The sequence below is a fragment of the Stegostoma tigrinum genome, chromosome 4, assembly GCF_030684315.1.
Source record: "Stegostoma tigrinum isolate sSteTig4 chromosome 4, sSteTig4.hap1, whole genome shotgun sequence".
NCBI lineage: Eukaryota > Metazoa > Chordata > Chondrichthyes > Orectolobiformes > Stegostomatidae > Stegostoma > Stegostoma tigrinum.
In genome coordinates, this window is record NC_081357.1 from 9,837,409 (window position 1) to 9,852,015 (window position 14,607).

Sequence of the window (14,607 nt, forward strand, 5' to 3'; positions counted from 1 at the left end):
GGAACCACCCACTGTGTGAAAAAGTTGCCTCTCAGGCCACTTTAAAATCTTTCTCCTTTCATCTTAAAAATACGCCCTCTATTTTTGGCCACCCCTACTCTTGCAACTGCAGGAAGTGCTACACCTGTCCCCATACCTCGACCCTCACCCCCATCTCAGGTCCCAAGAAGACTTCCCTCATTAAGCAGATATTCACTTGCACATCTGCCAATGTGGTGTATAGCATCTGCTGTACCTGTTGTGGCCTCCTCTACGTTGGGGAAACCAAGTGGAGGCTTGGGGACCGCTTTGCACAACACCTACACTTGGTTCACAATAAACAACTGCACCTCCCAGTCGCGAGCCATTTCAACTCCCCCTCCCATTCCATAGATGACATGTCCATCCTGGGCCTCCAACAGTGCCAAACAATGCCACCTGAAGGTTGCAGGAACAGCCACTCATATTTCACTTGGGAATCCTGCAGCCCAATGGTATTAATGTGGATTTCACAAGCTTCAAAATCTCCCCTCCCCAGACTGCATCCCAAAACCAGCCCAGCTCGTCCCCGCCTCCCTAACCTGTTCTTCCTGCCACCCATCCTCTCCTCCTTCTCCTCCCCCCCCACCTCAAGCCATGCCTTCATTTCCTTCCTACAAATCTCATCCCGCCCCCTTGACCTGTCCGCCCTCCCCAACTAAACTATCCCCTGCCTACCTCCCCACCCACACTCACCTCTATGGCTCCATCCCCACCTCTTTAACTTGTCTGTCTCCCCTCCACCTATCTTCTCCGATATCCATCTTCGATCCGCCTCCCCCTCTGTCCCTATTTATTTCAAAACCCCCTCCCCCTTTGCTGATGAAAGATCTCGGCCCGAAATGTCAGCTTTTGTGCTCCTAAGATGCTGCTTGGCCTGCTGTGTTCATCCAGCTCCACACTTTGTTATCTCGGATTCTCCAGCATCTGCAGCTCCCATTATCCAAGATGGCTTTGACCTTCGGACATAAGAGTAGAAGCAGGCCATTTAGACAAATGAAACTTTTTTAACTAATCTATTCGAGTTTTTTTTTGAGTGAATAACATTCACTGTGGACAGAGATAACCTGGCAATAATTTTCAATTCCTTTCTGAACACAGGAGAGGTAAAGGAGGACTGTGGGACTGTTAGTATGGTTTCATTGATCAAGTAGGGACTGAGGGACAAACCAGGATCAACTAGTGTATGGGGTAATATAATAGCATGCATAAAGGATTGGTTAGCTGATGGGAAACAGAGTGAGGATTAATGGGTCTTTTTCAAATTGATGAGCAGTAGCTGGTGGAATACCTCGATGCTCCGTGCTGGGTGCTCAACTATTTAATAACAGTCAATTATTTAAATGAGGCAATGTAATGTACAGTAGCTAAATTTACAATGACACCAAGATTGGTAGGAAGGTAAGTTTTCAGATAGAGGCAGAAGGTAGAGAATCTATAAAAGGATATAGACAGCTTAAGTGAATGGACAAGAATTTGGCAAAGGGAATGTAATATGGGTAAATGTGAACTTTTCTGGCTTCCTTTCAAAATGGACAAGCAGTAGCTATTTGACAAGAGGTAAAGTTTGTCAGGCTCTGTGGTGCAGAGAGATCTGGTTGTACATGAAACACATGAAGGAGGAAGAGAGTCTGCAAAGGGATATAAACAGGTTAAGCAAATGGGCGAAAGTTTATCAAAAGGAGTATAATGTGGAAAAATGTGATCTTGTCCACGTTGACAGAAAAAATAGGAAAGAAATAAGCTATATTTGAATGGAGAGAGAGATTGATGGCTTCTGGTGTATGAATTTAAAGTTAGTATATAGGCACAGCTCGTGATCGAGAAGCAGAATGGAGTATAAAAGTCAGAAAGCTAGACACAGAACGTTGGGCAGACTACATCTGATTGTACTGTTACAGTTTTGGTCTCTTTATTTGAAAAAGAAATACTATTGCTTTAGAAACAAAAGCAGAAATTGGTAGAAAAACTCATGAGGTCTGGCAGCATCAGTGGAGAGAGATCAGAGTTAATGGTTTGGGTCCAGTGACCCTTCTTCAGAATGTTGACTATGATCTCGCTCCACAGATGCTGCCACATCTACTGAGTTTTTCCAGCGATTTCTGTTTGTGTTTCTGATTTCCAGCATCCACAGTTCTTTAAGTTTTTTTAACTATTGCTTTAGAGTTGGTTCTGCACAGGTTCTTTCACCTCATTCCTGGGTTGAAGGGCTTATCTTAGGAAAACGAGTTAAACAGGTTAGTCCCATATCCACATTAGTTTAGAAAAATAAGAGACAGTCTTCTATAAGATTCTGAGGGGACTGGCTAGATGGACACTCCTCTTGTGTGGGAGATGAAAACTGAGAATTATAGTTCTCCCTTTGTAGAGCTTAGGCATTTTTGTTTCACTGAGTGTAGCTTGTCAGTGGAATTTTCTTAAATGGTCATAGAGGCTGTGTCTATAAATAGATTCAAAGCTAAGTCAAGGAACTTGGGGTGCAGACACAAAAGTGGAGCCGTGACCAGAACTTATTGAATGGTCTCTCAGGCTTGAAAGGTCAAATGGCCTACTCTAGCTCCTGAGTCAGGCATTCCGTTTAACCCATGCTGTTATGTTGGGAGTTATTCCTCCTATGCATAACCTCCTATCATGCTATCTTCAAAAAAATGAAGAAGGGTCCCGACCCGAAACGTCAAGCTTTCCTGCTCCTCGGCCCGCTGTGTTCATCCAGCTTGACAGCGTGTTATCTCAGACTCTAAATTTGTCACTGATTCGGCCCCAAGGTTCCCATTTTGAGACACTGTACCTGTAGGTCCAATTTCAATATGGAGCAGCACATCAGTTTGTCTATTCCCAGCAGTGATAACATTTCTGATTTGAACTTGGTGAAGCAATTCATTTGTGACTGGTTGCCCGCGGCCATAATAAGACCATAAGATGTGGGTAGAAGCAAGCTGTTCAACTCAACAAGCCTGCTCTGCCTTTGAATGAGATCATAATTGAACTGACAATCCACCTTCCTGCCTTTTCCTCATAACACTTAATGATATTAAAATGTCTCTAATTCAGTCTTGAGTATAACAAAGAAACACAAAGAAACAAAGAGACCTGCAGCACAGGAACAGGCCCTTCGGCCCTCCAAACCTGCGCCGATCAAGATCCTCTGTCTAACCTGTCATCTATTTCCTAACGGTCTGTGTCCATTTGCTCCCTGCCCATCCATGTACCTGTCCAAATATATCTTAAAAGACACTAACGTGTCTGCGTCTACCACCTCCGCTGGCAACGCATTCCAGGCACCCACCACCCTCTGGTTAAAGAATTTTCCATGCATATCTCCCTTAAACTTTCCTGCTCTCACTTTGAACTCATGACCCTTAGTAATTGAGTCCCCCACTCTGGGCAAAAGCTTCTTGCTATCCACCCTGTCTATACCCCTCATGATTTTGTAGACCTCAATCAGGTCACCCCTCAATCTCCGTCTTTCTAATGAAAATAATCCTAATCTATTCAACCTCTCTTCATAGCTAGCGCCCTCCATACCAGGCAACATCCTGGTGAAGATAATAAAATGTGAGGCTGGACGAACACAGCAGGCCAAGCAGCATCTCAGGAGCACAAAAGCTGACGTTTCGGGCCTAGACCCTTCGTCAGATGAAGGGTCTAGGCCCGAAACGTCAGCTTTTGTGCTCCTGAGATGCTGCTTGGCCTGCTGTGTTCGTCCAGCCTCACATTTTATTATCTTGGAATCTCCAGCATCTGCAGTTCCCATTATCTCCAACATCCTGGTGAACCTCCTCTGCACCCTCTCCAAAGCTTCCACATCCTTTTGGTAATGTGGCGACCAGAACTGTACACAGTACTCCAAATGTGGCCGAACGAAAGTCCTATACAACTGCAACATGACCTGCCAACTCTTGTACTCAATACCCAGCCCAATGAAGGAAAGCATGCCATATGCCTTCTTGACCACCCTATTGACCTGCGTTGTCACCTTCAGGGAACAATGGACCTGATTTACGACCTATCTTTGATAGTCCCCGAAGAAATCTGCTCCTAGGACGCTGCTTGGCCTGCTGTGTTCGTCCAGCTCCACACTTTGTTATCAAAAAATCTGCCGAATTCTGGTTCCCCTTCATCTATCCTGCTTGTTACCTCCTCAGAGAATTTAATTGATTTGTCCGGCATTATTTCCCATCATGAAGCTATGCTGACTCTGCTTCATTTTGTTATGTATTTCTGAATGTTCTACTATTGCGTTCTTTATAACAGACGCTAACTTTTTCCCGTTTGTGTCTCCCTCTCTATTGCAATTTCCCTATTGTGAGACCACAAAATGTAAAGAGTGGCAGTTCATCCAGTCCCATCGAGTTTGCTCTGGTATTCAACGAGATCAGGGCTGATCTGGTCTGATCTGGTCATCTTCAGCTGTACTTTCCCGCCTTTTCCCTTTAAAGATTGATTCCCTTACTGCCTGTCTAAAATATTTCAGCAGAACCTCATCTATTGTCTACATTGGTACCAATGACATTGTTATGATTTGAAAATAGATTGCTGAAAGATTTTGAACAGTTAAGAGCCAAATTGAAAAGCAGAATCTCCAAAGTCGCCATCACAAGTTATGGTTGCATTTAGTGCAGCTCACCCATTTTCTCCTGCTCTTAGTTCTTTTTATCACCTCTTCAGCTTTTCTTATGTCCTGACCTGCTAAGCATAATGTCCTTCTTTATCAAACCCTTTTGAATTTCTCTCTCTCGTCACCTATCCACTCACCTCTCCCCTTCCCACACACCACTAACCCCCCTAACTTCATCTTCAGAATAAATGCTACTTTTTCCCAGCTGCTAACAGTTATGATGAAATCACTGGACTCGAAATGTTAACTCTGCTTTATCCCACACGTGCTGCCAAACCTGCTGAGCTTCTCAATTTCTGATCTTCTTTCAGATTTTCATTGTAGGGATTCTATGAAATCAATTCTGTGTGGAAACAGGCCCTTCAGCCCAACAAGTGCACATTGACCCTCAGAGCATCCCACCCAGACCCATCCCCCTAATCTACACATCCCTGATCACTATGGGCAATTTAGCATGGCCAATCCACCTAACCTGCACATCTTTGGATTGCGAAACGAAACCGAGCACCCGGAAGAAACCCATGCAGTCAAGGGGAGAATGTGCTAACTCAGTACAGACAGTCACCCAAGGGTGGAATTGAACCTGGATCCCTGGTGCTGTGAGGCAGCAGTGTTAACCACTGGGCCACCGTGCCACCCCCAGTATCCGTAGTTCTTTGTTTTATTTTTGTGTGTGGATTACTATCTGAGTCACAGGCAAACTGGCATAGGCTAAATAAAGTCAAGGAAATAAATGCGTGGCTCTAGATTGGTGTGGGTGAAATGGTTTCAAATCTTGGGCCACTGGCACCAGTGTTTGGATAGATGGTAGCTGTTCTGGTGGAATGGGCTTCACTTGAGCAATGCTAAGACCAGTGTCCAGGCAAATTGAATAACTAGGGCTGTGGAGAGGGCTTTAAACCATTTGTCAGCATTACTGTGCAGTTGTTTGGATAACAAAACCCAGAGTGGGATAACAAAGGACAGACAGAAAAACAGCAGTAAATAGGGTCAGAGGTGCAAAAATATGGTAAAAAGGTCAAATTAATGGCTCTTTACTTGAATGTGATGTGGAGGTGAATTGTTAGGAGGATGCAGAGAAGCTTAGTGTGATTTTGACATGTTAATTGAGAAGACAAATGCCTCACAGCTGAAGCATGATGTGGATAATGGTGAGGCTATTCACTTTGATTGCAGAAACGGGAATGCAAATTATGACCTGAATGGCAAAAGAATGGAAAAGTGAGAGGTGCTGAGACCGAGGTGTCCTCATACACCACTCGCTGAGGGTAGGCGCAGAGATACAGGTGGCAGTGAAGAAGGCAAATAGTAGTTTGACCTTCACAGTGAGAGGATTCCAGTAATGGAGCAGGGATGCCTGGCCACTATTATATAGGGCCTTGGTGAGACCACGCGTGGAATATTGCCTGCAACTTTGGTTTCCTTATTTGAGGAAGGATGTCCTGGCAGTGGAAAGAGTGCAACAGATATTTACTAGAGCAGTGTGGTAAATCTGACTTATGAATGGAGATTGCATTTGTTAGAATTATTTTCCCCGGAGTTCAGAGAATAAGGAGGAATCTCGTAGAAACCTGGAAAGTTCTAACGTGACTAGACAGAGTAGTTGTGGAAAGGATGTGCTCAGTGATTAGGGAGTCCAAAACTAGGGTCTCAGGTTGAGGATACAGGGTAGACTCGGTCAATAGTAATGCTGCTGAGCTGTTCCTGGTGGTGGACAATGAAGTTCCCACCCAGAGTACATTGTGTTCCCATACTACCATCAGTGCATCCTTCAACTGGTGTTATACATGAATGAGTATTGATTCCAAACCCACAAATATGTTCGCTTTGAAGGATAAAGATAGCAGATGTATGGGAGCACCACCAGTTCCCTCCAAGTCACTCGCCATCCTGACTTAGAGATGTATCGCTTTTCCTTCAGTGTTGTTGGATGAAAACCGTGGAGTTTCCTCTTAACAACATTGTTGTCTTGTTGTGAGAAGTAGAAACAGAGGAGGCCATCTGGTTCCTTTAGCCTGTTCCCACTCAGTAGGATCATGGCTGATCCAATGTTCCTCACATCTACATTCTTGCCCTTTTCCCCATAGCCCTCGATTCCCGTACTGATCAAGAAACGTAACTATCTCAGACTTAAGTAGACATAAGGACTCTGCCCCCACATCTTCTGTAGCAAGGAATTCTAAAGATGACCCTCAGAGAGAAGAAAGTGCTCCTCATCTCAGTCTTAATTTGGTGTACCTTTATTCTGAAACTATGCCTTCTGGTCCTATACTCATGAGTGAAAACATCCTCTCAGTACTTACCCTGTGAAACCCCTTAACAATCCTCTCTGCTTCAATGAGATCACCTGTCCTTCTTCTAAACTCCAGTGACTAGGTACCAATCTGTTTTATCCCTCCATACACGTTCATCCGAGTGCACCTTCCCTGAACTGCTTCCAATGAAATGATATCTATTATTATATGAGGGAAGCAAAACTGCTCACAGTACCTGCAGATGTAGATTCACCAGTGCCTTGTACAGTTGCAGTAAAAGTCCCTTACTCTTACACTCTGACCCCCTTGAAATAAGACCCCCTTATCCCCACTTGTTGTTTCCTGCCCATGAGCCAGTTCTCTATCCATGCCTATACAGCACCTGCAATATCGTGGGCTCTTATCTTATGACTTAACCTTTTGCGAGGTATCTTATCAGATGCCTTCTGGAAGTCTAAATGTAGCACATTTGCTGGTTCCACTCCATCCATCCTGGTTGAGACTTCTTCAAAAATCTCTGATAAATAAATCAGACATGATTTCCCTTTCATGAACCCATGCTGTCTCTGCTTGATTATGATTTTCCAAATGTTCTGCTATTATTTCCTTAGTAATTGATTTCAATACTTTGCTAACAATAGATTTTAGACATTCAGTCCTCAGTTACCTGCTTTGTACCTTCTTCCATTTTTGAATAGAGGTGTCACATCAGCAGTTTTCCAATCCTCTGATACCTCTCCAGAGCCCAAGGATTTTTTTCTTTGGATAATTACAACTAACGCGACCGCAGTTCCTATAGCTACATCTTATGATCCTCAGAAGGAAGCCATCAAGGCTAGCGGACTTAACAGCCTTCAGACCCATCAGTTTGTCTAGTACTACTTCTTTAGATACTTAATTCCTCCCCTTTATTTTGTAGTTTCAGTAGAACCTTTGAAGTATCTTCCACCATAAAATCTCCTCTGCCATTTCCTTCTTCCCCAATACCATCTCCCTAGGTTCATTTTCTGAGGAGCCCATTTTCACTTTGATCTCACTCTTCCTTTTTATATATTGAAAGAAGATTTTATTGTCAGTTTTTATATACCTGGCTAATTTTCCCTTACTTTATTTTGCCTCCCTTTATTATCTTCTTAGTCCTCCTTTGCTGGATTCTGAATTTATCCCACTCTTCAGGGCTATCACCAACTTTTGCTTTCTTGTACGCTTTTTCTTTCAATTTAATACTCTCCTTAACTTCCTTGGTAGGCCATGGTTGGTTTATCCCTGTCTGAGATTCTTCCCTCCTTAGTGGGGTGTGTTTTTTTTTGAGAGTCATGAATTGCTTCCTTGAATAAGCAAGCCTCTGTCTGCTCTCTGTCATTCCTGCTAATCTATCTGCCCATTCATTTTAGCTAGCCCTGTCCCCATTTCATTATAGTTTCCTCTATTTAAATTAAACATAGCTATTTCAATTTCTCACTCTCAAACTGAATATTAAATTCTATCATGTTATGATCACTACTCCTAGGGGGGTACTTGGAGGTAATTTATTAAACCAGACTCATCACCCAATACCAGATCCAAAACACCTTGCTCCCTGGTTGGATACAAGACAGTGCTCGAGGAAATTCTTTGATACCTTCAATGAATTTGTTGTTGTAGCTACTCTTATCGATTTGAAGAGCCCATCCAGTAGGAAGATTAAAGTCAACCAGTTACTGTTCTATTCTTCTTACATGCTCCTATTATTTGTTGACTTATACCCCTTTCCAACAGAGCGGCCACTGTTTGGGGATCTTTATACTACTCCTGCAAATTTCTTACATTCTTTGTTGTTTTTTTTTCATCTCTACCCAAATGGACTGTATATTATCCAAGCCTAGATCATCTCTCACAACTGTCATTTCATATTTTATTAAATAGGGACGGTGATGGTCGTGTCTGGGACATTGTAAGATACAGTTTTGTGAGTATGACTCTGTCAAGACTACAACAGGCCTGTCAATTTTGGCACTATCCCCCAGTTAGTGAGGAGAAATTCTCAGGGTTGACAGGGCTGTGTTTACCATGCAAACATGAAGAATGAAACTTCATACTGGTATCGAATTAATAACAGAGGTTGGTGGTACAATGAACTGTTAAGGCATTGTGTGTTCTGACGTAGGGTCACCAGGCCTGAAACATTAACTCGGCTTTCTGTCCACAGAATTTTCCAGACCTACTGTGTTTTTCCAGCAATTTCTGTTTTAGTTTCTGATTCCCAGCATCCACTTTTCTCTTTTTTTTGTATAACATGACTGCTGTTGTGCTGACTTGAGATTGCTTTCTTCTGACACCATCTGGTTGATGTCTGGCACCTTTGTTAGGTGTGAAATGCAAGTCAAGAGGAGAAAACTATGACACAGCTAGCAAATATTAACACCACCTCCCCTCACTGTTACTGCATTACAGATCATGAAAGGATAGCACTGGGAAATGAAGAAGGATTGTTTGTAGTGCATGTCACCAAGGATGGTAAGCAGATTTCTTTCAAACCCTCTGTGACTGGTTTAGGTCCTGTACAACTCCACATGCAGTAATATTTCAGTTTATTACCAACATTAGCAGCAACTTTATTTCGTACTTTGTTCCTTTAAGTGCTTGACCTCCTCAAGTGCAAATTTGACATTTTATTAACGTAATTTGTTCATGGGATGTGGTCACTACTGACTAAGCCAGCATTTACTGCCCATTGTAAATTTTCTTATAGCGCTTCCATATATAGATACTTTGCCATTGGAGCAGATGTGAAAATATAACTCAGGATGTCCTGTCTCTAACAGTGGGGACTTATATACATGTCACAATCAGAATGGATTGCATGTTGTTAAATAGAAATGGGAAGTCTGTACAAAAATATGGCGATGCTAACCTCCATAAATGATCAAAATACCTACTCTATGCCTGAAAGCTACCGGCTTCCTATATGACCCCTGTGAAATCCACGAAACTAGATATGCTGAGAATGTGGCTCGCTGTTGGATTACTCACTTGCACTCTGTCTCTTCACTCAGTGTAATTTGCTTGTTTCCCTTTTACTCGCTTTCGCTGTCACTGGCCCTTTTCTTGATACTCACTCTCCCTAGTACTTGCTTTCACCCTAGCATTTGCTTTTACCCAGACTCTCATTTGCCCCTCACTCTCACCTTAAACCACTCTCATTTTCCCTGCTCACTTTCAGCTACCTCCTCCTCACTCCAGCTTTCCCCTTTTCGTCACTCTCGCTTCTCTCCCTCAATGTGGTAAGGACAGTGATGATTATGATGTGATTCCATCTCTTCCCAGGCCGATAGGAAGAAAATGCTATTGAGCTTTGAATGCTTGGTCAAGATTTACTCTTTACGTTGGCTGGGAAAGGGGAATTCACTTTCATTCTGTATGATTTGGGAGGTGGTTTCAGTCCACTGCTATTTCTGAAAGAAAATTTCAGATGAAATATATGTGAAGGAAATGATATACCTTTATCTAAGCAGCTATCACAGCTCAACATATCTTGAGGACCTTTACTGTATCCTCAGTGACTCAATGGAAACATTCTCACTGGTCAGGAGCCATGAGATCACTCTCACTCCATGAGGAAGAACAGCAAAGATCTTCTCATTGTTTTGGCCAATATTGACCCTTCAATCGGTATCACCGTATATGGTTGTTGTGCACAAATTGTTCCTACATTGTACGTGCCTATGCCTCATTGCTTTTTAACATTCTGAAGATGTGAAAGTTGCTACAGAAATGTATGTATGCAGAATGATGACTTTTCATTTCATCTTCGCTTTGGTAGAAATCATCCGTGTTGGGGATAATAAGAAGGTCCATCAAATTGAGCTCATCTCAGGAGAGCAGCTCATCGCTGTCATTTCCGGAAGAAACCGGCATGTCCGCCTCTTCCCCACTTCTGCTCTTGATGGTCGGGAAGGCGATTTCTTCAAACTGGTGGAGACGAAAGGCTGCCAGACACTGGTATCAGGAATGATGCGCCATGGTACAGCCACATGCCTGTGCGTGGCCATGAAGCGACAAGTACTGTTCTATGAACTCAACCAGAGCAAAACTCGTCACAAAAAGTTCAAAGAAATTCAAGTCCCGGGCAACGTGCAGTGGATGGCCATTTTCAGCGAGCGCTTGCTTGTCGGCTATCAGTCCAGTTTTGCCAAATACCCGCTGCAGGGAGATGGGGGTCCAGTCAGCCTACTCCACCCTGACGACCACACGCTCTCCTTCATCACGCAGCAGCCCAACGATGCAATCTGTGCAGTGGAAATCTCGGGCAAGGAGTACTTATTATGTTTCAGTACTGTGGGCATTTATGTGGACTGCCAGGGTCGAAGGTCAAGACAACAAGAACTGATGTGGCCGGCTATTCCCACAACATGCTGTAAGTTGGCTTGTTCTTCTGTTTGTACTTCTGTCTGGCTAACCACGTCACAGGTAAAGCTAATACTTAGCATAACACTCGGTTATACAGCCTGAAAATGTCCCAGTCCCTTTTTGTGTTGAATTAACTCATTCCTGCAGAATTCTAGGTCTAAGGGGAACTCTGATGTACAAATTGAGTGCCTTCATTGCAAGACAAAATAGGATGTATAAGAAACAACAAAAAATAAAACTAAATCAATTGTCATTTTCCTCAATCATGGGGGATTTCCCTAAATATAACACAATTGTAATTCTTTGTACAGCACTTCTAACATAATGAACCATTCCAAGATGCTTCATGGCAGCATTTAAAACAGATTTTGGCACCAACATGGGAGGGCAGATGAGCAAAAGCTCAGACAAAGAGGTAGGTTCTAAGATGCATTATACAGGCAGGAAAAGAGGTAGAAAGGAATAGGGAGGGAGTTCTAGAGCTGAGGGGCTTTGCATTTCAATACAAGACAAATAGTGGTGAAGGAATTAAAATCATGGATACACAAGAGGCAAGAATTGTAGGATTGTAGATATCTCAGAGGGATGACAAGGCCTTGGTGGGATATGTAAACAAGGATGAGAATTTTGAGAGCTTTGAGGCTTAACTCAGAGCCAAAGTAGGCCCACAAGGACAGTTTAGAGGTGGGCATTTACGTGTGATGCTGGCCAGGAGAAGTTTGGAATAATCAAGTCCAGAGGTAATAAAAGCACAAATGAGAGTTTCAGCAAGAGGTGAATTAAAGCGAGATGGAGTCAGGTGAATTATGGACATGGAAATAGGTGGTTTTAGTGAAAGCTGGATCAGTGGTCATTTCAGAGTCAGACATAGAACATAGAACATAGAACAGTACAGCACAGAACAGGCCCTTCAGCCCACAATGTTGTGCCGACCATTGATCCTCATGTATGCACCCTCAAATTTCTGTGACCATATACATGTCCAGCAGTCTCTTAAATGACCCCAATGACCTTGCTTCCACAACTGCTGCTGGCAACGCATTCCATGCTCTCACAACTCTCTGCGTAAAGAACCTGCCTCTGACATCCCCTCTATACTTTCCACCAACCAGCTTAAAACTATGACCCCTCGTGCTAGCCATTTCTGCCCTGGGAAATAGTCTCTGGCTATCAACTCTATCTATGCCTCTCATTATCTTGTATACCTCAATTAGGTCCCCTCTCCTCCTCCTTTTCTCCAATGAAAAGAGACCGAGCTCAGTCAACCTCTCTTCATAAGATAAGCCCTCCAGTCCAGGCAGCATCCTGGTAAACCTCCTCTGAACCCTCTCCAAAGCATCCACATCTTTCCTATAATAGGGCGCCCAGAACTGGACGCAGTATTCCAAGTGCGGTCTAACCAAAGTTTTATAGAGCTGCAACAAGATCTCACGACTCTTAAACTCAATCCCCCTGTTAATGAAAGCCAAAACACCATATGCTTTCTTAACAACCCTGTCCACTTGGGTGGCCATTTTAAGGGATCTATGTATCTGCACACCAAGATCCCTCTGTTCCTCCACACTGCCAAGAATCCTATCCTTAATCCTGTACTCAGCTTTCAAATTCGACCTTCCAAAATGCATCACCTCGCATTTATCCAGGTTGAACTCCATCTGCCACCTCTCAGCCCATCTCTGCATCCTGTCAATGTCCCGCTGCAGCCTACAACAGCCTTCTACACTGTCAACGACACCTCCGACCTTTGTGTCGTCTGCAAATATATATTATGGACCAGACCAAAGCCCCTCAAAACATCAAGTAGACAGCCTAACCTCTAACTTTTTCTTATTTTAAAGGCAAGCGCCAGGCCTTGCATTCCAGATGCAATGCAGTTGGTCAAACTATCAGGCTTTATTCATACACTCTGGATAAAATACAGACAAACGAAAGGATTAGAATAACGTAACTGTATTGGAAAATTTAACAGAATGGTAGATTATTTAATTAGTAAACAACAACTGTTCCAAAACAGTAACATCCCAGAAATACACCCTTGGCAAAAGCAAATTCTGTAAAACAAGTTGCCTCACATCCGGAACGTTAACTCTGTTTTTCCTTCGCAGATGCTGCTAGACCTGCTGAGCTTTTCCAGCAACTTTGTTTTTGCCTCACATGCAATTCTAGCAGCAGGAAGAGAACCCCAGCTTTTAGATGTAACAGAGTGAAAGGTAACTTCCACATCCAGCTTCAAGACCCCAGCAACTACTACTGAAAGCTAAACTAAAAATCCTGGTCCTATGAGAGCTTGACCCCACCCATTCAGGTTGCTTCTATTGTTTGAGCTTCAAAGAAAACTCTATGGCCTTGCAAGCTGTTTACTTCATTGGCTTTTGAGCAGGCTGCTGACCGTCTGTATCAACCTCGATTCCCAATAAAAAGGATAATATATGCCTCTTAAAGCCATTGTATCATCACACATATGACACCAAAGTTATGATGAATCTGCTTCAGCCTTGGGTAGTTGCTAAGTGAGAGGGAGGAGGAGGATGAGAAGTGGAGTGTATGTGGGGACCAAAACATAATGTTTCTGTCTTTTCAGTATTTAATTGGAAGCTATTTCCAATAATTCAATATTGAATGTTGGTCAAGGAACCTTAACACAGAACATAACACATTGGGTAATATAAAACAGGCTTTCTTTCTAAATTTGTTCATGGGATGTGGATGTCACTGGCTGGAGCAGCAGTACATCCGATTGCATCCCTAATTGACCTTTGAACTGAGTGACTCGAGTTGAGTCAATCATGTTGCTGTAGGCCTGGAGTCACCTACCAAATGTGGAAAGGATGGCTTTCGCTAAAGGGCTTTGATGAACGGTGTTTACATTAGATTGGCTTTTAATTCCAGATTTTTAAAAATTGAATTCAAATGCCACCATCTGTCAGGCAAGTGGGCCGTATTCCATCACACTCCTGATTTGTATCTTGTAGATGGTGGACAGGCTTTGGTGATGAATTACTCACTGCAGTATTCCTAGCCTGTGACTTGCTGTTGTAGGCACAGTATTTCTGTGATGAGTTCAGTTCAGTTTCTGGTCAGTGGTGACCACCAGGAGGTTGATAGTCAGGGATTTAGCAATGATGACACCATTGAATAATAAGGATCAGTGGTTAGATTCTCACTTATTGGAGATGGTCATTACCTGGCGCTTGTGTAGTGTCGGTGTTACTTCCCACTTGTCAGCCCAAACCTGGATATTGTCTCAAGCGTAATTGCATTTGGCATGCAGTGCTCCAATGCCTGAGGAGTCACAAATGTTGCTGAGCATTGTGCAATCTTCAGTAA

General features: G+C 43.2%; 1 protein-coding gene across 10 annotated transcripts in view; it reads left to right on the top strand.

Annotated features, from left to right (window-relative positions):
• Window positions 1-14,607, top strand: part of LOC125452379 (serine/threonine-protein kinase MRCK alpha-like) — a 565,420-nt gene that overhangs the window by 531,529 nt on the left and 19,284 nt on the right. For all 10 annotated transcript variants that reach the window (XM_048530678.2, XM_048530679.2, XM_059645157.1 and 7 more), the window contains 2 exons: window positions 9,325-9,387; window positions 10,694-11,287. In XM_048530678.2, the coding sequence (XP_048386635.1) occupies window positions 9,325-9,387; window positions 10,694-11,287 (657 nt within the window). The remainder of the gene's footprint in view (window positions 1-9,324; window positions 9,388-10,693; window positions 11,288-14,607) is intronic.